This window comes from Trifolium pratense, linkage group LG3 (assembly GCF_020283565.1).
Source record: "Trifolium pratense cultivar HEN17-A07 linkage group LG3, ARS_RC_1.1, whole genome shotgun sequence".
In the NCBI taxonomy this organism is placed as follows: domain Eukaryota; kingdom Viridiplantae; phylum Streptophyta; class Magnoliopsida; order Fabales; family Fabaceae; genus Trifolium; species Trifolium pratense.
In genome coordinates, this window is record NC_060061.1 from 31920914 (window position 1) to 31944804 (window position 23891).

Sequence of the window (23891 nt, forward strand, 5' to 3'; positions counted from 1 at the left end):
ATGCACTCCTTGAACCCGTTTGCTCCGTGGCGTGGGCATTGCAGAGTTTTTAGAAAATGAGATTCCACCTTTTGTACATAGAAATTACAACTATTTGTAGAAAATAGAAAATAACTTCCTACATCTTAGATTTTGACAAGTGTCTTATATTTAATAACTTCCTATATCTAAGATTGACACATGTCCCTTTGAATAACTTCTGATAACTTCTTCGTAGGAGTTGTTTGCTTGATCGAAGAACCATGTCAATATTCGACTCTTTGAATGACTTCTTCCGATGTCTTAAAACATATGTCACTTCTTGTTGAAAATGAAGCCTTCGACAGCAAAATAGTTTAGTCGAATTCCACTTAATATGGCTAACTTCGACAAATCACGTTCCATGCCTAATCGAAATGAGTTTTTCTTCTATTCAAATTATAACACCAAGTCGAAATGAATATTACCAATATTATAATTTTGGTGTCAACAGAGGCCCCCAAAAATGTTGTTTCTCGAAGAAAGTGAGAGGAATAACATTTTTAATCATGTCATAAATTTAGAGAAAACACTTAATGACCTCTTTTGAAAGAAACATGGCCAAATTTTAGAGAAGATGATTCGGACTTCATCATCACATTTTTTTTTTTATGTCGAAAGAAACATGGTAACACTTTACCAATGTTTTGGTCAAAACCTTAATAAAATGCTTGGTCGAAAACATCATTCTTAGAATGAGATAAACAATATGAAAATTCGACCAGATCTACAATATCTCTCGACCCTGTTTGGCCAATATTTCGATTATCTTTTCATACTTGATAAGATCAACAAAATTTGGATCACTTTACCAATTTTAAAAACAACTTTCATCTTAACATCATGCATGGCAAAGTATTACATCAAAATTTAATTTGAACATTCAAGATATTGGTTTCTCAAAAATCATGGTGTAAAATAACCATTTTTACTACGGTTTCAAAAACCGTTTCTCATAGCCACAATTTGATTCACAATTTTCCCAAAAATATCAATATTTTCAAAAACATTGTTTGGCTTAGAGATTAAATTATCATTTTCAAACGCATAAAGCATTGATCAACCCTAAACTTGAAACTCCACGCTCACCGCACCAATTTATTTACACCGATTTTTGGTAACGTAAACATAATTATCCATTGTTACTTTAAGACCTGGATAAAAGTCCTTCTAACTGCAGGATCCGATAAGAATCCTTTTTTTGAAGTGTTCGTTCAAGTCTCGGGATTTATGATGTAATTCATGCGTCTTTAAGAACAAAATCATTGTTCCTTTTAGTGTTAGAATCGCATCCAACAACTTTTAATAACAAGTTGTCTGACGACAACATAATAGAAAAAATACTCAAGTGAGTATTGAAAAGAAAGAAAAATAAAGAAGATGAAAATGAATGCATAATTGCAAAAGAAAAAGAAAAAGAAAGCAAGAACAAAGCAATATATTAAATTGCATAAAATGTAAAGGGTGGTTGGAATCCATTCCTATGCACTCCTTGAACCCGTTTGCTCCGTGGCGTGGGCATTGCAGAGTTTTTAGAAAATGAGATTCCACCTTTTGTACATAGAAATTACAACTATTTATAGAAAATAGAAAATAACTTCCTACATCTTAGATTTTGACAAGTGTCTTATATTTAATAACTTCCTATATCTAAGATTGACACATGTCCCTTTGAATAACTTCCGATAACTTCTTCGTAGGAGTTGTTTGCTTGATCGAAGAACCATGTCAATATTCGACTCTTTGAATGACTTCTTCCGATGTCTTAAAACATATGTCACTTCTTGTTGAAAATGAAGCCTTCGACAGCAAAATAGTTTAGTCGAATTCCACTTAATATGGCTAACTTCGACAAATCACGTTCCATGCCTAATCGAAATGAGTTTTTCTTCTATTCAAATTATAACACCAAGTCGAAATGAATATTACCAATATTATAATTTTGGTGTCAACAGTGAGTTTATAGTAAGAAGATTGAAAGTGAAGTGGGTTTATAGTAAGAAGTGTTACTAGTTGAAAAGTTGCTATTAGTATTAGAAGCTTGGTTAAAAGAAAGTTAGAATAATTGTGTGATGAAGAAAATATTGGAATATGGACTAAGAGCTTATATGAGAAAATGTTATTGATTTCTTGGATTGCTCAATTACATGGTTGAAGTGCCTATTTATAGGCTTTATACACATTACTAGATAATTCTAGATAACTTATACATATTAATTACTAGATAATACAATAGTCTAGAAATTTTTAGCTTTACAATGTAACAAATATCTTCTAAAAATTTTCATCACATTTCAACAAGATTGAAAGTGGATTTTCAATCATCTATTTTAAACATTTTTTGCGTGTGTAATATCCGAGACTCAATCACAAAAATCAGTCCTGAAATACCAATTTCAGGCTAAGAAAGAATTTCCTGATTGAATGCAATTTTGAAACTGATTGAATGCATATATATACGCATAAAGTGAGTTAACATTTGTAATTCCAATTTAAAATATGTAGCTTAAATAAGTTTTGGTCCCTACAAATATTTATAATTTTGTATATGTATTGTTTATATTATATAAAAAAATTCAACAATTTTAAATTTATCGTATATTTTTTTTTACAACTTATAATCTATACTTTTAATTAAACTTCATGTGTATTTTCCGTTGGTATGTATGGCTGAAAAACAAAAATAACCGGAGGCGTATAATCATTAAACTAAGTAAATATTGCACAACTCTCCCAGAATACAACCGGTTCTTCTCAACAATGAACATGCCGAGGCCATTAATACACGAAAATATCAACAAGGTTAGCAAGTCAGACAATTCACATAATGAAAAAAGGCTAAAGAATTGGAACTTATAATAATATACTGATATTTTGTCAAAACCAATTGTTTGTACGGTCAAATATTTTGATACATGATAATCTTGCATCTATCACACAATTATAAGCAGTAGGCTGAAAAAATTAACGTTGCAAACCACTAATCCTATTAATTAGGATTGGCTAACAGCCATAGCTAGTAATACAATTCATTTGAGTTAAAGTAACAATAAAAGAAAAACGTGCATGACTAACTCAAGTCAACAAGAAACTAAATAAAATTAATTCTCAAATTGACACGGTAAGCATGAATGGTTGCATTTTCCCACATATCTACCTTTTCCTATTTTGAACCCCCAAGCTTTTTCAGTTTGCAAAGCAAAATTTCTCACTTTTTGCCAACTTCTTTTCACTTTGAATATGCACTATCAGGACAATACTTTTTTAAGAGATTTATGTTGTTTTTTTAGAAGGAGCAAAAATGTTGCTGCTCATGAACTAGATATGTAGGTGCCAAATCATGGGTGGCAAAGATTTTTTGTATTGAATCTTCTAGTTCTAGTTAAATGAAATTAATAATGTATTTTATTATTTTACATTTGAGATTAGAAAGGAATCAACCATTATTCCAGCATTTGTTTAGTTGTTCTTTTAGTAACAATTTTCTGTGTTTACATTTTTTTAAGACCTAAATATAGCACTAAAAAATCAGATGCATTAAAGACAAACCCCGTACACTTCAACAAAACTTCTATCGCTTGGAATTCTCTTGGAAGACAATATTAATTTACCTAATAAACTCAACAGATCTTCAACAGAATATGTTATTTATGTTGTTTTTGGTGTTTTAGGGTTTGATTAATGTATGTGTTTTATGATTTTTAGTTTTGCAAATCTGTTCGGATTTTGGAGAGAAATGTTTCATCCGGTGTTTTGGATTTGCCTCAAAGGAATGATTCAATTGTTCCTCTTGCTGCAACTATCTTTGCTCCGGGTGGTTGTAGTTTTAATGTTTTTTGTTGTTAGATGAAGAATAAATCTTCATTTTTTGGGTTTTCACTACAAGAAAACATGTTTTTACTGACCAAACTTATTGAGGGCTAAAAGCCCTCAGTAATGCATTTGTGCAATATTGAAGGTCCCAGGCCGTCATAATGTAGTCTTGGAGAACGGAATTTAATTAAAAATGAACTATTAAGAATTACTGACGGTCCTGGGCCGTCAGTAAAGCAATTGGTATTGCAGACGGTCCCAGGCCGTCAGTATGTTGCTAGCCGTTAACCATTTCTGACGGTCCTGGGCCGTCAGTAAAGCATGTTAATTATGACGGTCCCAGGCCGTCAGTATGTACATAACCGTTGTGTGATTATGACGGTCCTGGGCCGTCTGTAATTGGGCAATTTTGAATTTTAAACTTTAACGGTCAATAAAACTACTCCTATATATTACTACTCCTTCACTTCATTTTTTCATTTCCATTCTCTCTCTAAATTTTCTCTAACTTCTCTCTTAAATTTTCTCTAATTTCATACTTTCAACTTTTTTTTTTTGACGAAATACTTTCAACTTAATCTCCAATTTCTCTAATTTTCTCTCTTAAGTGGTAAGTGTTTGTGTTTTACTTTTACGAATTTAAAATTTTTGTTTTGTTATTTAAATGTATATGTTCTAATATTTGTTGTTTACCATTATTAATAGCAAGTCTTATTCTCGTGAGGAGCGGAGTTCGTGGGCTAGGTGCGCGCCAAGTAAGAATCTACTCGGCACCCAAGTAAGTAACGTAATTTTAATCTATATAGTGATAGTTTTTTTTTATCATATACTTAGTAATATTTATATTTATAAACAGTATATTTATATTATTTTTTAAAAAAACGAAATTTTTTTAAAAAAAATTTATAAAAGAAATTTTTTAACAGTTTGTGTATTTTAAAAAAAGTGATGTAATTTTCATATTTCCATCTAAAAAGTGGTAAGTGTTTGTGTTTTACTTTTAAAGTTAAAATTTTTACTTTGTTGTTTAAATGTATGTGTTCTAATATTTTTGTTTATTTCGAAAACAGAATTATTTTTTTTAAATAAGTATTTTTTTTTTCAAAAAAACAGTATATTTATATTATTTTTTAAAAAAACGAAATTTTTTTTAAAAAAATTTATAAAAGAAATTTTTTAACAGTTTGTGTATTTTTAAAAAAGTGATGTAATTTTCATATCTCCATCTAAACAGTGGTAAGTGTTTGTGTTTTACTTTTAAAGTTAAAATTTTTACTTTGTTATTTAAATGTATATGTTCTAATAATTTGTTATTTACAATTTTTATTAGCAAATTCTCGTGGTCATCGGAGGTCGTGGGTTAGGAGCGGAGTTTGTGGTTAGGAGCGCGCGCCAAGTAAGACTCTACCCGGCACCCAAGTAAGTAATATATGTAATTTTAATTTATAATATTTAGTGATAGTTTTATTTTTACCGTACACTTAGAAATAGTTACTAGCATTTTATTATTACTGTGTATTTAAAAAAAGAAAAACAATTATATTTTAAAAAATTATAATATATATGTTAAAAAGTCGGTAGTTTTGTCAACTAAAAAACTTAGTATTTTTTAGATTTAATAAACCATAAACTTTAAAAATAAAATGTTAAAAGTTTATATGTTATTGTTGAGTAGACATATATATATGTCCAAAATACTTTTGAAAAATAAAGTAATAAATTTAATACATATATCGATCTAATTATATATTAATTAAACTACACAGATATGGATTTTAGCAATCGTAATTGGATGTACGATAGACATAATCCTGGAAAGAGGGGCCGGGTTAAAGAGGAATTTAAAATAGGGGTCGAAATGTTTATCAATACAGTAAAATATAATGACATTGTGATACGTGAAGGGGGAATTAGATGTCCGTGTGTACTTTGTCGATGTACAAGAATACAGAGCGAAGATGAAATTAGGTCTCATTTATATAAAAAGGGATTCCAACCTAATTATTGGGTTTGGTCAAGTCATGGCGAAGGATGTTCCACGACTGTTCCCGTGAATCAAAATCGTGCTTCAAGCAGTGTTTTTCAGCCCGTTGTTGTTCCCCAATATTATCATCAGCATTATGATCCGTTTAATGAGATGGACAATATGATAACTAATGCCCTTGGGTTTAATACGCCGATTTATGTGCCAAATGATGTCGACGACCCTGCTGATGATGAATATGACGCTGATGTTAACGTCGAGAGACCAAATGAGGAAGCCCAGCGATTTTTTGATCTTTTGAAAGAGACAAATACACCGTTGTGTGAAGGCTCTCGAGACTCAAAGTTAACGGTGTGTATTAGACTTTTGGGTATCAAGTCTGAATGTCTTGTTTCAGAATACACCATGGACTTGATAACAAAACTGATGTTGGATATAACAATAGACCGTCCTCTTGATTTGCCAAAAAATTATTACGAAGCAAGACAATTGGTTGCAAAGTTAGGACTCGGAGCGAAGAGAATTGACTGTTGTGTTAACGGGTGTATGTTGTACTATAGCAACGAATTTGGTGTAGATGACGGTGCATTACTTGAATGTAAATTTTGTCAAGAACCAAGATATCGTGTAACAAGAAATTCACGGTCAGTCAGAAGGAAGCCAATCCCAAGAAAGGCGATGTTCTATTTACCCATAATACCAAGGTTGCAAAGGTTGTATGCATCGATGCAAACAGCCAGTAAAATGACATGGCATCGTGAAAACTATGAAAGGAGAAAAATGTCAGGTGAGTTGCGACATCCTTCTGATGGAATGGCTTGGAAGCATTTTGATCAAGTTTATCCTGAATTTGCTTCGGAGCCACGGAATGTCCGACTTGGGTTATGCTCAGATGGATTTACACCATATACTCAAGTATCAGCCACTCCATATTCATGTTGGCCTGTTCTGGTTACCTCGTACAATCTTCCTCCTGATATGTGCATGTCAAAACCTTATCCATCGACTACAAGGGATAAGCGAGGTTGGTGTGCCGCAATAACATCAAAACCAAGGGGTCTGATTGAAAAAAATGAGATAGATGAACGTGAAGATGAACCATATCAGGAAGATGAGATGTCCAATGTTGATGATGTCATTGCAGTTGAAACTTTTAATCAACTTTGTGTACAAGAAGAAGCCGAAGAAGTACCTTCTGATGGTGATGTTGATGAAGAGGACGTCGAAGCTAATGGTGATGATGAAGGCAGTGATGATGAAGATGTATCAGATTGGGATGACAATTAATTTTATAATATAGTTATCCGCGTTGTAATAATATTAATCGTTGTACTTGAATATTTGTTTTTGGTTGCATTTGTTTATCGTTTAATGATGATGAATTATAAAACAATATATGTCATGTATTTCTTAATTAATTATATATATATTTGTCATGTATTTCTTAATTATATATATATATTTGTCATGTATTTCTTAATTATATATATATTTGTCATGTATTTCTTAATTATATAAATATATTTATCATATATTTTTTTATTATAGATGAATCCAGATGAAGAAAATTTTGATGATGACAATGTCGATGATGACATTGATGATATTCCACCAGCACCGGGTGTCGGACGCGGACGCGGACGCGCTCCACGTAGACGTGCTTTACCCCGCCGCGTTGTTCGGAATCGATGGTTGGAGGGTATGCCCAAGTCTCGAACCGTAGACGGTGTGGAAGAGGAGTACGACTCCTACGACGACGATGATGACCACGAGGACGAGGAAATAGCCGATATTGCACTTTTAGCTCCTCAAAATGAATTGTTGATTGACCGGCATGGTAGACCCATCATCATGCCATATACCGCCACAGAGTAAGTTAATTATTATTAAGAATTTGTGTTTAATAAATTAATTGGATATATATGATAATTATTCTTAACTAATATATATATATTGTGCAGTTTGCAACCCCAAAATCCGGCGAATAAGGCAATCAATAATGCATTGAAATCCAAATTCCAGGCTCCATATCTCAACTGGACGGAGGTCAGGGCAGATGAGCGTGGATATCAACAATTTTGGAATGGCTTCAGGGTACGTTTTTATTTATAATTACTTTTTTATCCAATCAATTTTGTTACTAAACATATATTTACTAATTTATTAACAATTTTTCTTTATTTTTCGTAGTCGCAAGTAACTTGGCTGAATCACCACACAGCGGCTATTGAGCGTATATTCAACAAAAAAGCCACCAAGCGTCTGTCGACCTTACTTTTTGAAGCGCGGAAAAAGATTAAAAAGGATCCTTCAAAACCACCACTTTGGCTCGCTGGCAATTCATACCCTATGCTCTGCCGCAGATGGGAAGAGGAAGAGTATATTGCAAAGTGTATAAAGAACAAAGCCAACAGAAATACTGATGAAGCCAATCGTGCGTGCGTACACTCTGGAGGGTCTAAATCTGCCGGAACGCTTCGTCTTGAGTTCATCCAACAATTTGGTCGTCCACCCACCTTTATGGAGATGAATGACATGATGCACCGGTATGCAGATTCCGGTGAGTGGACGGGGGCAAGGGCGCAAGAAGTGTCGGTAAGTATTTAATTATATATATTATTTATTATTTATTTCGTATAACATTATTTTTTAAACATTATATAATTATATCTAAACATTATAATTAATTAATTATAATTTTTTTTTAATTTATTGTAGAGGTTGACGCAAATTTGGGTTGAAGAATATAATGCAAGCCAACTACGACTACCACCTCATAGGCGAGATAATGAGGATGTTCGTCGAAACAAGATGTCGTTGGCTTTTGTTAAGAATGCTGGTGGTGCGACTCGAGGTCGCAAATTCGCTGCTGGGTGTACATCTTCTCTATATGCAAGTGACCCAACTGGTTTGAGAGATGTCACTTACACATCTTCATCTTCATCGAGTACAGGACGCTCTCGTCCAACTCAAAGAGAGGAAACCGATGATGAGTATGAAGCGCGAATGAGGGCCACGTATAGAGAAGAATTCCGCGATGAGTTCGAAGCATCATTTGATGACCGGGTGGACGTACGGGTCCAACATATATTGCAGGAATTCTTTGCACAGCAGAGGGCGCCGGCGCCGGCGGGGGGGGGGGGGGGGGGGGGGGGGGGGTTGGATCATCATCTCAGGCTTCGGCACGACAAAATCAAAATGCCGGTGAACAAGAATATCGACCGGATTTGAGTAGCATGGTTAATTTGAATCAGCTGCCGGAGTACCGAGAGGGTGATCCAGTACTGAGTATGAGCATAGAGGATATGAGTCAGATGCTTAATGAACCAGTTCATTTACAATTTTTTGATCCTACTGGGCAAACAAGTGGAAGCAGTAGTGGCGGAAGCGGTAGAAATAATCAACAAACTGCTTTCACCGAATACCAGAGATCATTAAATCCACAACAAGACTTCATAATCCCACATGAAAACCCAAATCAACCCCAAGGCAACTTCTTCCCAAATCAAGCCCCAATTAACTTCGTTCATAGGCCTGTGGCACGACCTCCTTCGCGAACGTCACTCCCCGGAGTCATAATACACGAGGAAGGTAGAGGCCGAGGCCGAGGCCGAGGAAGGTCGCGTCAGCCAACAGACACTGGCAAGGGGAAGCGACCACTATATCAGCCGCCTGACCAACGTTGATGTGTAATTTTAATAATCTGTTGTTGATTATTATTTGTTTAATTGTTTTCTTTTTGTAATGACAATATTATCATTATATTTAATTATGCTTATGTTAAGTATTTTTATTATGCTTTTTATTAAATTTTAATTTTAATATTTTTTAATTATTTATTATGCAGTATATTTTTTATTTTAAAAAATTAATATTAATTTTTTTTAAAAAAATTAATAATTTAATTATTTAAAAATCAAATACTGATTTTTAAATAATTAAATTATTTAAAAATCAAATACTGATTTTTAAATAATTAATATTTTTTAATTATTTATTATGCAGTATATTTTTTTTTAAAAAAAATTAATAATTTAATTATTTAAAAATCACTGATTTTTAAATAATTAAATTATTAATTTTTTTTTTAATCAATAAACATTACTGACGGCTCCAGGCCGTCACAAATGTATGTGATACTGACGGTCCTGGGCCGTCACAAATGACAGGCGTTTTGAATTGACAGGTTAGCATTATTGACGGCTCCAGGCCGTCAGTAACGTTATTGACGGTCCTGGGCCGTCAGTAACCATTACTGGCGAGCTAATTACTGAGGGCCTTAGGCCGTCAGTAATGCATGCATTTTAGACGAAATTTGTGCATTACTGAGGGCCAAAGGCCCTCAGTAAATGCATGTTTTCTTGTAGTGTTTTACTTAAGGGGGAATGTTGTTAGATGAAAGAGAAAGTTGTATGGGTTTTATATTTTAGTTTTTTTTAAGGAAATTTAATATATTTTTGTTTTAATAAAAAAGGCAATATCCAACTAGCTTAAAAAAAATTTAAAAAAAAATAATTTGAGATGTAGACAAGCCATGTCATCTAAATGTCCAATCAGATGCTTACATGTACAGTGAAGGTCTAAAAACAAAAAATCTTTGAATTGCAAGAGGTAAAAGCAAATTTTTTTTTATAGGGGATAAAGAGGTACTAACCCTAATTTTTTTATTTAATTGCTTGTATTTTAATTTTACAGTCTAGTTTATTTGAACTCGTTAATGTCATGGTTTTCATTGTTTTTATTTTAAAATACATAAATGTCAATATTGATGTGTCTCAATAAAATGTCAATTTCTCTAAAAAAAAAGTTACAGATGATTTATATGATACTAACTTTCAATCCAACGGTGGCTTTTGTGAAATTTTGATCCGTTATAGTGTTTCATAACTGGTCCACCATTGATCACTTGAAGAAGTGATTCATATTAGAATTTACGATGTAATCACTACATTTGTGAAATTGAAATTACTCATTTATGCCGAAGAACCAAACAAGCAAATAATTACCTTCGGTTACTTATAGTACTTTTTAAATTGTCACCATTTAGTAATATCTATCAACATGTAAACCCTTGTGTAAAAAGATCTACATGTAATACTTTTATAGGACTAAACGAAGGGAAATTGAGGAAAATTGAGGAATAAACATGTAAACCCTTGTGTAAAAAGATCTACATGTAATACCATCAAACTCAATCCTTTTCACCAAATCTCAACTAGTGCAACTGATAGCATCACCCTATCTTTCCCTGCTACGTACAATGTGAGAATCTTATATAGTTTTTAAAAAGCAATAATTTATTAGAAGGCACTATATTTTGATAGGCCTAATTAATATTTTTTCATAAAGTCCATTTTAAAAAAGATCATGAGCCTTATGAAAATGCATTTATTTAGAATTTGGGCTAATCCTTTCGAGCTCTATGTATATCTATATTCTATATATGTATTTAGTCGGTTGATTGTTGGTCAGTGTTGACTTTTTATATTGGAATGTTAACTCTTTCTACAAAAAAAAGCAAAGAAGAAGCTTGTTTTTTATTTTGAAGAAATTATGAAAATGAAAACAAGATGATGAAATACTAGGAGAAAAAAACTCACATACATACTAGAAAGATCACATGACATCACTTCAGTTGATCATCCATTGAGAAAACTAAACTCCTTGATTCTATGAGCTATAAAGAAAGCTCATCTAGATAAAATTTGATGAATGTTACACATAAATTAATATTCACCAAACTCCTTGATTTCAATATGTAGATTGCACAACATTGTCATGTTTATTTCTCTCATTCAATACATGATTGATATTATTAGGCTGGACGCTGGACATTGGAAGTAGAACTATGCAATGTTGTATTTTTTTTTTTTTTGAACTGCAAATAATTTTATTAATGAAAGGCACAAAGAAAAGTGCTTTTTAGGGCCCCTATATTACTCTCAGGCCCCCCGTTATAAAGGGTTTGGAAATTGCAATCCAAAGTTGCAAAAATTCTTAACCTACAATCCGAAATCATGTTAAATAACCTAATGGTAGGGTTCACTACAAAAAAAAAAACGCCTTTTTGCGGCGGTTTTGCACCTATTTAGTCAGGGTTTCAAACCTCCGCAATGTGTTTTCTGGGATTTTTTCAAACTGTCGCGTAATAGGTTGCCATAGCATAGTTACGACGGTTATTTACTTACTTGCGGCAGTTTGCGGAAACCGCTGGTATCACGTTCAATCTGCGGAGGTTATGTTGAGGGGGTTTTAACCCCCACAGTTTAGTTTCTTTAATTTCTGGGAGTTCTTAACCTCCAGAAAATCTATGTTGGATGAGTTTAAAATATTTATTTTCTGGGAGTTTTTAACCTCCGTAAAACCAATACTTGATTTTGTTTTTATATTTAATTTTTTATACTTTCATGAACGTTTATTTTTAGTTTTTAATATATATATATATATATATATATATATATATATATATATATATATATATATATATTGTAAACATATAATAAGTTATTTCATTTCACTCATATTCAAAATAAATATATAACCATAATGACATAAACTTGGTTCAAAACAACATAGATATATAAATATTGTCTAATATCAAATGTAACTTAACAATTCATAATAGCATAAAATTCATCCTCACAAAATATAGAATTAATATCACTCTCTTGACCACCCTTCGAAATCTAAAACACATGTTAAAATAACCCAACAAAATGTTGTTTGATAAAACTATAATATTGCATCAGATATTGCTTCCACCACTTGATCCTCTTGCATTAAACGGTGAATCAGACTCACTTGCAAAGTCAGGCTGAAAATAAAAATAACAATTTAATTAGTTAAAATATTTGACAAAGCTTCCACAAACAAACATAGTTACAACAAACCAAAATGATATTCAATTTTGTATCTGCCATTTTTTCTAGGATTATAAACAACAGGCCACAACACCAAAAGAACACTATAAAAAGATCCTTAGCCACTTACATGCAAAAAGAAGACAACTAGACTCGCCTATGTTGTATGCTGATGGGAAGGCCATGAAATTCCTTCAGATGGAAGCGGCGCAGGGAGTGGTAATGAGTGACCAAGTTCTCCCATAGGAGATTCAACATCACGGCGGTTCTGGGGCTGGTTAGGAAACAATGTTTGTAAAAGAGGTACACAGGCTATCTCATAAAATGCCAAGAGTAAGAAGATTAAAATAAGACTAACGGTAACATAAAAACAAATATAGATGGCATTAATAGAACTATTAAAGTTCATTTTGATTATAAGGCACAAAAGAGATGTTATGTATTGGTATAGAAGGAGAAATAGTTATTGTGAATGATCAAAACACAAATGACTTATATTTATAGGGATCAAATATTTGGAACTTTCAATAGATGTATTGTGAATGATCAAAACACAAATGACTTATATTTATAGGGATCAAATATTTGGAACTTTCAATAGATGTATTGTGAATGATCAAAACACAAATGACTTATATTTATAGGGATCAAATATTTGGAACTTTCAATAGATGTATTGTGAATGATCAAAACACAAATGACTTATATTTATAGGGATCAAATATTTGGAACTTTCAATAGATGTAATCATTTTATTATGTCTTCCATGCATATATTGTCCTTTTTGGCTTTTGCAAAAGCTAATAATCTCTTTCATTAATGACTAGTTCGGCTGTTCCCCACCAAAGAGTACAAACCGTTTTTCACATAATTAAAGAGATGTGTGGATGGAGTCCATTATTTTGATCAAATTTTCATTGATTTCAAGCTTTTTAATTGGTTTCCATTGAATCATGAACAATTTGCATGCTCTTGTAACTAAAAAATCAATTGATTTCCATTGAATCATGAACAATTTTTAACCAAAAAATCATTTGCATGCTCTTGTAACCAAAAAAAGAGCATGAAAACAAATTTTCATTGATTTCATGAAATCAATTAATTTTTTATAAGCATGAAATGACTTGTAAAGTTAATTGCTTTAAAGAGCATGCTTTATATATAAGTCTTTTTTGAAAATCAATTAATTTTTTATAAGTTATAAAAATTAATTGATTTCCATTGAATCATGAAAAAAAATTCTGGTTCAACTAGAAGTCAATTAGAATATATAGACAATTTTTTCTGGTTCAACTATAGAAATCAATTTAATTTTGTTTTTATTCAACCTAAGTGAATATATAGCACTATAAAGTCAAGAACAGAAATGATAGTATGATAAATTGTTAATGTTGCTCGTGATCTTGTTGGAATTTAGGTTCTCTGTCATGCTTTAGGAATGGAGCCTAACTTTGGTATGAAAAGTATGCAATTCTTGTTTGTCCCAAAAGAAGTACTATGATGGTGACAAATGAAGCCTTCCAAACATACATACATATTACATGTCATCGCACTATGGCTAATTTTAGATGTATTCTTTTGGGATGTCTCTCTTGTTATATGATCTTGTTGTGATAAAGGGCATCGACACAACTCGATCAACCTCATCCAACAATGAGAAAAAAGAGACTTTGAAAACAATAAGTAGTTATATAAACAATAAGTAGTTAAAATGTGTTATTTATTTTGTCAAAATATTCAAATATTTATTTTGAGAAAAAAATAGTTAAATTTTTTGTTTAAAATAGAGTTTTAGTGTATAAAAACTCATGTTTAATCTATTTATTTTTAAAAAATTATAATTTTTTGTGAGAGATAAATACAAGAGCTAATTAAAAAAAAGTGAGGTTTACACATTAATTGACTTTTGCTAAATACCAAAAGCCTTTTCTAAAATAAAACAAAATCCATAAAGAAGTAATTTTAATATATTTTTTAAGTCAGAATATGTAGATTTTAAAAAAAAAAAAACCCAACAGCCATCCTCTTAATTTTCATTGGTGATAAAGATATTTGTATAAGAAAAGCTAAGAGATAAAAAACAATTATTTATCACCAATGCATTGAACAAAGTAATAAGATATATTTGAGTTTGTTAAATAGATGGTCAGAGGTTCAATATCGGTCTACTAACATATGAAGAAAATTTTCGAGCAAAAAATAGTTATCTTTAAACATCAGTGACATTTCATACTTATATTAATATTCACACATTAAAATTAATTCCAACCCATTAAAGTTCACACTAAGAGAATGCTTCTTCAAAAACAAACTAACAACAATAAAACAAAATAAAATTAGTAAAATTCACACTAACCATCTTGTTTTGTGGAACTGTAAAGATCATTCAATATATTAACAAGTGAATGGGATATTATTTTTTTATGAAAAAGGATTTTTGTTGTGTTACTAATAAGTACGAAATGTTCACTGTTGTTTAAAAATAACTATTCCCCGCCCAAAAAATTATAGGCAAGCAAAGTAGTTTTCATCTCTCAATCAAATTTTCTCCATACACAGAAACATACATCAAACCACTAATTATCTACTTAATATATTCAAATATCTTAATGTATGGCAAAAAAGAACTGTGTTTTATCTCCTAACTTTTCTTAGGACTCTATAAAAATTAAGGGGATGACTCTCGGTTTTATTTAACTCACAAAGCTACATATTCAAACTTTTAAAAAAATATTTTTGTTAAAAAGAAAATTAAAATTACTTTCTTCATGACTTTTGGTTTATTTTAGAAAAGCCTTCTCATTTTTTTGTCCTCCATATTATTGATGTTTGTATATCACAAGTGTATGATTTTACTAGTATATAAGTTTGGATGAGCTAGGGGTAAGTTTAGTAAAATGTAGTGGACGATAATTTTCTGAGATAAATTGGAATCGGAGTTCGTGAGAGAAGGTGTGAGTTCGTGAGAGAAGGTGAAGAAGATGAACAGTGATCGCGAATGAACAGTGATCACGTTTTCACTGTTTCGCGTAAGAGAAGATGAACAGTGAATTTTCGTTACAATTATTCTGGAAACCATTGTGCTGGTTAAATGGTTTCAGAGAGTTAAAAAGTGAAACCATTTGTATTATAAAATGGTTTTATGTGTTTATTGAAATCAATATTGTGTTTTTATGGTTTTAAAAATCCTTGAAACCATTATGCTGATTAAATGGTTTCAGAGAGTTAAAAAGTGAAATCATTTGTATTATAAAATGGTTTTATGTGTTTATTGAAATCAATATTGTGTTTTTATGGTTTTAAAAATCCTGGAAACCATTATGCTGGTTAAATGGTTTCAGAGAGTTAAAAAGTGAAACCATTTGTATTATAAAATGGTTTTATGTGTTTATTGAAATCAATATTGTGTTTTTAATATTGAATTTATTGTATTATTGAAATAATATTCCTTCATTATTATTACTATTACTGAACCAAATTAACATCTCAAGATTCTCTAACCAATAATCACTCAACAATTATAAAAAAAAAAAAAAAATTAATCACTCTACTTTGTCTCCATTCAGCAAAAACACAAATATTTTATCACTAAAAAAAACCTCATCACAAAAAGAAAAACCAAGCTACCCAATTCGAGTATAATTCATACGTTCTTCATTGCCGTTCAAATTCGATTTTGAGACAAAAAAAAAAAACCTAGAAATCTAAAAAAAAAAAAACCTGGGGGGGTGCGCTAGAAATTGGGGGCTAGAAAATGGGGGGGCGCGTAGCAATTGGGGGGCGCGCGTAGCAATTGGGCTTTCAGGCCTAGTAGACTAAAAATAAAAACAAAACGTGTGCATCAGCAGAAAGGGGTGGGGATAGCGAGCCTTTGGGGGGCTGGGGGGCACGCGCGAGAAATTTCTGGGGGGCGCGCGAGTAATTCTGGGCTTATGCACCATGCATAAACATCCCCTTATGGATATTAACTTTTGCCTGTAACAAGTATCTTCTAAAAATTTTCATCACATTTCAACAAGATTGAAAGTGGATTTTCAATCATCTATTTTAAACATTTTTTGCGTGTGTAATATCCGAGACTCAATCACAAAAATCAGTCCTGAAATACCAATTTCAGGCTAAGAAAGAATTTCCTGATTGAATGCAATTTTGAAACTGATTGAATGCATATATATACACATAAAGTGAGTTAACATTTGTAATTCCAATTTAAAATATGTAGCTTAAATAAGTTTTGGTCCCTACAAATATTTATAATTTTGTATATGTATTGTTTATATTATATAAAAAAATTCAACAATTTTAAATTTATCGTATATTTTTTTTTACAACTTATAATCTATACTTTTAATTAAACTTCATGTGTACTTTCCGTTGGTATATATGGCTGGAAAACAAAAATAACCGGAGGCGTATAATCATTAAACTAAGTAAATATTGCACAACTCTCCCAGAATACAACCGGTTCTTCTCAACAATGAACATGCCGAGGCCATTAATACACGAAAATATCAACAAGGTTAGCAAGCCAGACAATTCACATAATGAAAAAAGGCTAAAGAATTGGAACTTATAATAATATACTGATATTTTGTCAAAACCAATCGTTTGTACGGTCAAATATTTTGATACATGATAATCTTGCATCTATCACACAATTATAAGCAGTAGGCTGAAAAAATTAACGTTGCAAACCACTAATCCTATTAATTAGGATTGGCTAACAGCCATAGCTAGTAATACAATTCATTTGAGTTAAAGTAACAATAAAAGAAAAACGTGCATGACTAACTCAAGTCAACAAGAAACTAAATAAAATTAATTCTCAAATTGACACGGTAAGCATGAATGGTTGCATTTTCCCACATATCTACCTTTTCCTATTTTGAACCCCCAAGCTTTTTCAGTTTGCAAAGCAAAATTTCTCACTTTTTGCCAACTTCTTTTCACTTTGAATATGCACCATCAGGACAATACTTTGCATAGGGCATTTAGAAAAGTAGAGCAAAAGTGCAAAAAAGAGTGTTGCATTGCATCATGATGTGATGTATGATTGAATAGCAAGCGACAAAAAATTTATGGGCGAAGTCAGCAATTCAATTGGGAGCATCTATCAAACCTAAGCAGTATTTCAAACTATATATGTCTTTTCCCTCTATTAATTATTTTTGCATTTTCTTATCATTATCATTATCTCACATTTACCAGACTTTGCTTGTTTTGTTGATGTAAACCTTTAAGGCTTTAACAAATAATTTTTGCTTTTTGCACTTATTCTTCTTTATCTTTACTTTTCTAAAACAGTATAAAAATCACTTATGAATTTTCTTTATTTTTGGTACACTGAGTAAATCTTTAGCTTAATTATAATACATTTTCCAATTTTCACATGTTGTTCTTTTATTTTAAAATCACTCAATTTTTATTTTCTATCAAAATTTTGTACTTCAAAATTATGATTTAACATATAATCTGATGTAAAATCACTCCATTTGTAATGTATGTTGGAAAAATATTAGACATAGAATTATTTCAATAATAATAAATCAAAGAAATATTAGAACAAATAAATATGACTAATAATAAAATAAATTAGAGAAGAAGAAAAGCTTATCGATTTTGACTGAGGCGTGCAAATGCACTGGGCTTAAGAGTATTTCGCCGCCACAGGTAAGTTACCCGGTGCAGTTGGCCTCATAGCTAATACCCTCCAGGATATAACAGTCACTTCTTGCTAGCACTGCACGTGAATTAGCAAGGTCTCATAGAACTACTTTTGGATGCTCGAGGGAACTTAATATTATATATTATTATTTTAGTAATAGAATTTGTTGTATCTCTTATTCATCTTCTTCTCTTCACCCTCTTCTCACTCACCCTCGTCCTTGTATATATACTATTGCCAATCAATCTCATAAGACAAAACCATAATTCTTAATTATTAGGATTAAAAAGCAACGTTACAATGTTCTTTAAAAAGCATAACCGAAAACCCACCCTTTTAATTAGGAATGATAACAAATAATAGCAATAAAATAGGAACGGTTATGTTGACTAGGCAATCAATATGAAACATGTGCATGACTAACAATATTAATCATATAATGACTCTTAAAATTATAACTTAAAAATAAATTACATAGAAAATATCCTACAATCCCCCACAATTTATTTTAAAGTTTTAGTTTTTTAAGTGTTCCCAAGAGCGTGAAAAATCAACGCATAAGCACTAGTGTCTTTTGGACTATGAACTAGTACATAGAGCAAATGAAATTTGATCCACTAGAATGTCGGTGAGATTATAACCTCTATGAACCTCATTCCGTATGTGAAACAGTGACTTCATCACTCACATTGATCTCTCGTCCAAAGTTGTTCAACGCGGTGTGGTGCATTTTGGCCTTGCACCTATTCCTGGATTTCGTGAGTGGCTCTAGAAAGTCTGCCCAAGCTTTCATAGAGGCGGCCCCATCTCAACACTCATATAGGTGAATCTATCAAGTGTACACCACAGTCAAGCACACCACTCATTCATGAGCTATAGATTCATTAAGAGAAAAACTCAACCTCCAACGCTGTAGTATACACTATCTTACACCATACTACTCCATAGGGATGAACTAAAATAGAAATTGGATAGTGTCTTCTCAAATTGACAAGTGACTTGTTCTTACCCATATGAACATAGCCTTGCAAATTTTCACAATCTATGTTGGGTTACCATCACTTTCAATTTTTGTATTTGGACATAAATTCATCCCCCTCGATGTATATATCATCCACTAGTTTCTTGCTCAGCGGGATTATCACATGATCCTTTATTTAGTAATTCAACAGCTGTTTCACAAAATCACAAAGAATTCATTGACTAAGACGTCTCTTAGTCAATATCTCATTTATTTCCGAATATACATCCATGATATATTATCATAGGTTTACTTAGACAAATTCTAAGCAACAAACATTCTCACAAAGGAGAAATTAAATTTATTATATAGGTCTACTTGAAGATTTTCAAGTGACAACACCCCCACATTTGGTAGAATTAATTCTCCAAGCAAATTATTTATCCAAGTCAACTTGAAAAAATTCCAAGCGACAAACCCCCACATTGGAAAAACTAATCCACACAAATATTTATTTTCTTATCAAAAGTTTTATTAATCATCATTGTATTATTCTAATACAATGGATAATCCACAATATATCATATTATAGTTTATGGTATCTCTCAAATATTTCATGAATCACAATCATGTACATGTCTACTTAAAATATTATATTTTTAAGCGACAACATTTTTATCACATAGCATATAGGTATCTCTACGAATACCTCAATGTCATGAAATTTGTCAATAAGACATCTCCTCAATTTGCTTTCAACTTTACAAGTTTTCATGCTTCGGTGGCAACAAATATCACTGCGCATCACTTGAATAATAGTTAGCGGACAATATAAACAATGAACCACCAAGTACCATAAAGATTAAAGATATACAAAACTTTTATATAAAAAACCATTTTGCTCAAATTGAACTGTACATATTTATATTCAAAGAAATTTCAGTTTTTAAAAATCTTCTCTCAATTATACATGTTTCATTCAATTAATTACTGAGACCAAACCGATATTGAAACTAGTTTACACGAATGATATCAATGAGACAAATAGCCACAACAATATATTTATAAAAACATCATACGCATACTGTATTCTCAACACTCATTTTATAATTCAGGACTCAAAAATATAAGTACATGACACCTCATTGTAACACTTTAATTTCACTTGATATGCTGCTACACCTAAGTTAATTTATCCGTTCTCTTTTTACCAATAAATGTGAAAGATGGACAAGTTGATGATTTTCTATTCAAATCAATTAACACTGGTAAAATTTATTTATAAAAACTGTAGCCCGCAGCTTATGAAGTAATTTGTCACACTAGTTTTAAATTCTACACAAAGACAATACTATTAGGATCATCAATTAATTTCACGTCTTCGCTAAATTGATCACAAATTCTTCATAAGGACAAATAAATAATACCTTTCTAAAGTCCACATTTAGTACCAAAAAATGGTCACTGAATTGAAATCAAGTTTTCCAAGGTGCCATAGAAACAAAGAATTATGTAGCCTATTAATTCCAAACTACATAGAATCATATTTATAACTAATACTTCTCATTTTTGAAAGGAAGGCATTAACCGCAAACCCAAAAACCAATTGAGTTTTAATTATCATTAACAAGAATCAAAACTCTTTCATCAACATAAAATAGATATAAAATTAGAAGAAATATATAGAACCTGTTTTAACAATTACAGAAGAAGCAGCGCACCGAACGAATGCTTCCAACATTATACCATCTATGTTTCATAAGCAGCTTGCTGGATGAAACTCATTCACCATTTCTCTATACAATCAAGATCACCACGCTCCTGGAGTGATTAGCCTCAAAATTTGCTTTCCATCGATATCATACTAAATTCATTTCACAATTTAAAATTTATAAACAAATTATTTGATCCAAAAAATAAATATAATGATAATTCTACATAATTCCATGTCAACAAAAATACTCTTAAGTTTGTTGGAAAAATATTAGACATAGAATTATTTCAATAATAATAAATCAAAGAAATATTAGAACAAATAAATATGACTAATAATAAAATAAATTAGAGAAGAAGAAAAGCTTATCGATTTTGACTGAGGCGTGCAAATGCACTGGGCTTAAGAGTATTTCGCCGCCACAGGTAAGTTACCCGGTGCAGTTGGCCTCATAGCTAATACCCTCCAGGATATAACAGTCACTTCTTGCTAGCACTGCACGTGAATTAGCAAGGTCTCATAGAACTACTTTTGGATGCTCGAGGGAACTTAATATTATATATTATTATTTTAGTAATAGAATTTGTTGTATCTCTTATTCATCTTCTTCTCTTCACCCTCTTCTCACTCACCCTCGTCCTTGTATATATACTATTGCCAATCAATCTCATAAGACAAAACCATAATTCTTAATTATTAGGATTAAAAAGCAACGTTACAATGTTCTTTAAAAAGCATAACCGAAAACCCACCCTTTTAATTAGGAATGATAACAAATAATAGCAATAAAATAGGAACGGTTATGTTGACTAGGCAATCAATATGAAACATGTGCATGACTAACAATATTAATCATATAATGACTCTTAAAATTATAACTTAAAAATAAATTACATAGAAAATATCCTACAATGTATAGCTCATTACTATAGCCTGAACCCGAATCCGAAATCTCCTCTTTGTGTGTTTGACACACAATGAAGCGGGGCAAAGCCGAGCCGAGTTGTATCACCCCTGCACCCATCCCCGTCTCCTTATACCACCCTGCCCCCAAATCCTGTCGAGGATAATAATTGATCACCCAAAAACTATAATTTAAAAAAGAAGTTTTTATTTATTATTATTTTGAAAAAAACCTGTTTCAAAGCTTCTTTCTTAAAGAAAAGGTGAAAAAAATCATGTTTCAAAGCTTACTTTGTTTTTATGTATATTTTAGTACCTTAAAAGATATAAGTAGGTAAAAATATTGTTAAATATAAGGGCAATATGATATTTTATGTATATTTTAGTACCATTGAAAATAGTTATATTGTATATTTTAGTACCTTAAAAAATATAAGTAGGTAAATTAAATGTTATAGTCACAAGCAAATTAAAAATATTGTTAAATATAAGGGCAATATGATAATTATGTTATGATAATTTATAACATATTAAAAACCCTAACGTTGATTTAATAACACAAATCAATTATTTATAGTTTCAATTGCATTATCAATCGATCAATCAATTAAATATAATTAGATTCAGCTGAAAAAACTCCAAATTATTAAGAAATCCTAACTATCGTGCTTCAAAAACAACAAAGGGATATATATATATATATATATATATATATATATATATATATATATATATATATATATATATATATATATATATATATATATATATGCACTATCAGGACAATACTTTGGCATATGTCGGATCTATTGTTACAATGTTCCATTCTGGCGGAAGTTTTATATATATATATATATATATTAATCAAAGCTAGAAGAGGAGAAACCACAAAGTTACGTGCTCTTCAACTTTCTTTACTATAAGTTCTATTTGAAGTTAACTACTCACTAGAAGGGTTCAAATTTCAATATTGGCAACATTGCCTAAAATTAAAGCAATCAAATGGTATTGATTAAAGAAAAATTTACCTTATTGTATCCAATAGTTATACCTTCACTAAGTAAGTAAGATTTTTCACCCTCAATAGCTATTTTAAATATCTCCATTATTTAGACTCTTTATATCTGCTATAAGACCAATTCTTAAAATGATATTTTAAAAGAAACTATTTAAATTATTTTTTTAATTAAAATTTTTATATAAGATATTCCTGATTAAAAAAATTTAAAAGAATGTATACACTGTAACTTATAAGTTGGCTTCAAGGTGTATCCATCTTTTCCTTAATGATGCGATAAACATCTCTTTAGTGTATTTTCAAATGATTGAGACTTCCATTCCATCTAACAATAACATCCAATTCAAAATTTGGTCAATAATTGACGGTAGTCCAACCCTCAAGTTTTCATTTTTGCATGTGGGTGATTATCAAAATATGATAAACAACGTCTATTTAAATAAAATTTGTTTCAGCATTTGATAACAAACAAAGCATAACATTTAATCCAAATCCAAATTTACCTGAACTATGAAGACAGAGAAATAAAATGCCTCGTGATAACTAGTCCACAAATGAGAGATCACGTATTTATAGGCCGGGGGAAATATGCAAAACAAACAATCCCATTTCATATAGGGCTTTGTTGAAATAATATTCCACTAGACTAGACTAGACTAGTACCAAACCAATTACTCATTCCATGTCCTCTCCTCTCCATTTTCTAACCATGTCCTGTCCTTTCTTACTTGTTTTGTACATCCCTAAAAAAGGCACCCTATTAAATAATATAATAATGTCACAACTATTTTCTCACTTTTCTCGGAAGTAGAAATTCGGTAATTCAGAGTTTTGACCGTAATTAAAGATAAATAAAGTTTGATCAACAATTGTTTCTACTAGAAATTGAACTTGTGTCTTCTCCAACGTTTCGTCCTAGGGGAACACTTAAGCCAAATATTTTAGTTATTTTGTT

General features: G+C 31.1%; 1 protein-coding gene across 1 annotated transcript; it reads left to right on the forward strand.

The window, feature by feature from the left end:
- Window positions 1-5196: 5196 nt before the first annotated feature.
- Window positions 5197-9599, forward strand: LOC123919038. The gene is made up of 5 exons (XM_045971261.1): window positions 5197-5250; window positions 7364-7686; window positions 7777-7909; window positions 8006-8410; window positions 8534-9599. The coding sequence occupies exons 2-5, from the start codon at window positions 7364-7366 to the stop codon at window positions 9044-9046; spliced, it is 1374 nt and encodes a 457-aa protein (XP_045827217.1). The 5' UTR covers window positions 5197-5250; the 3' UTR covers window positions 9047-9599.
- Window positions 9600-23891: the final 14292 nt, after the last annotated feature.

Excerpts from the sequence above, each read along its gene's own strand:
- LOC123919038 (XM_045971261.1), top strand. The coding sequence starts at position 7,364 with ATGAATCCAGATGAAGAAAATTTTGATGATGACAATGTCGATGATGAC. Across the intron at positions 7,910-8,005 it reads AATTTTGGAATGGCTTCAGG|TCGCAAGTAACTTGGCTGAA; the intron begins GTACGTTTTTAT and ends TATTTTTCGTAG. Across the intron at positions 8,411-8,533 it reads CAAGGGCGCAAGAAGTGTCG|AGGTTGACGCAAATTTGGGT; the intron begins GTAAGTATTTAA and ends AATTTATTGTAG.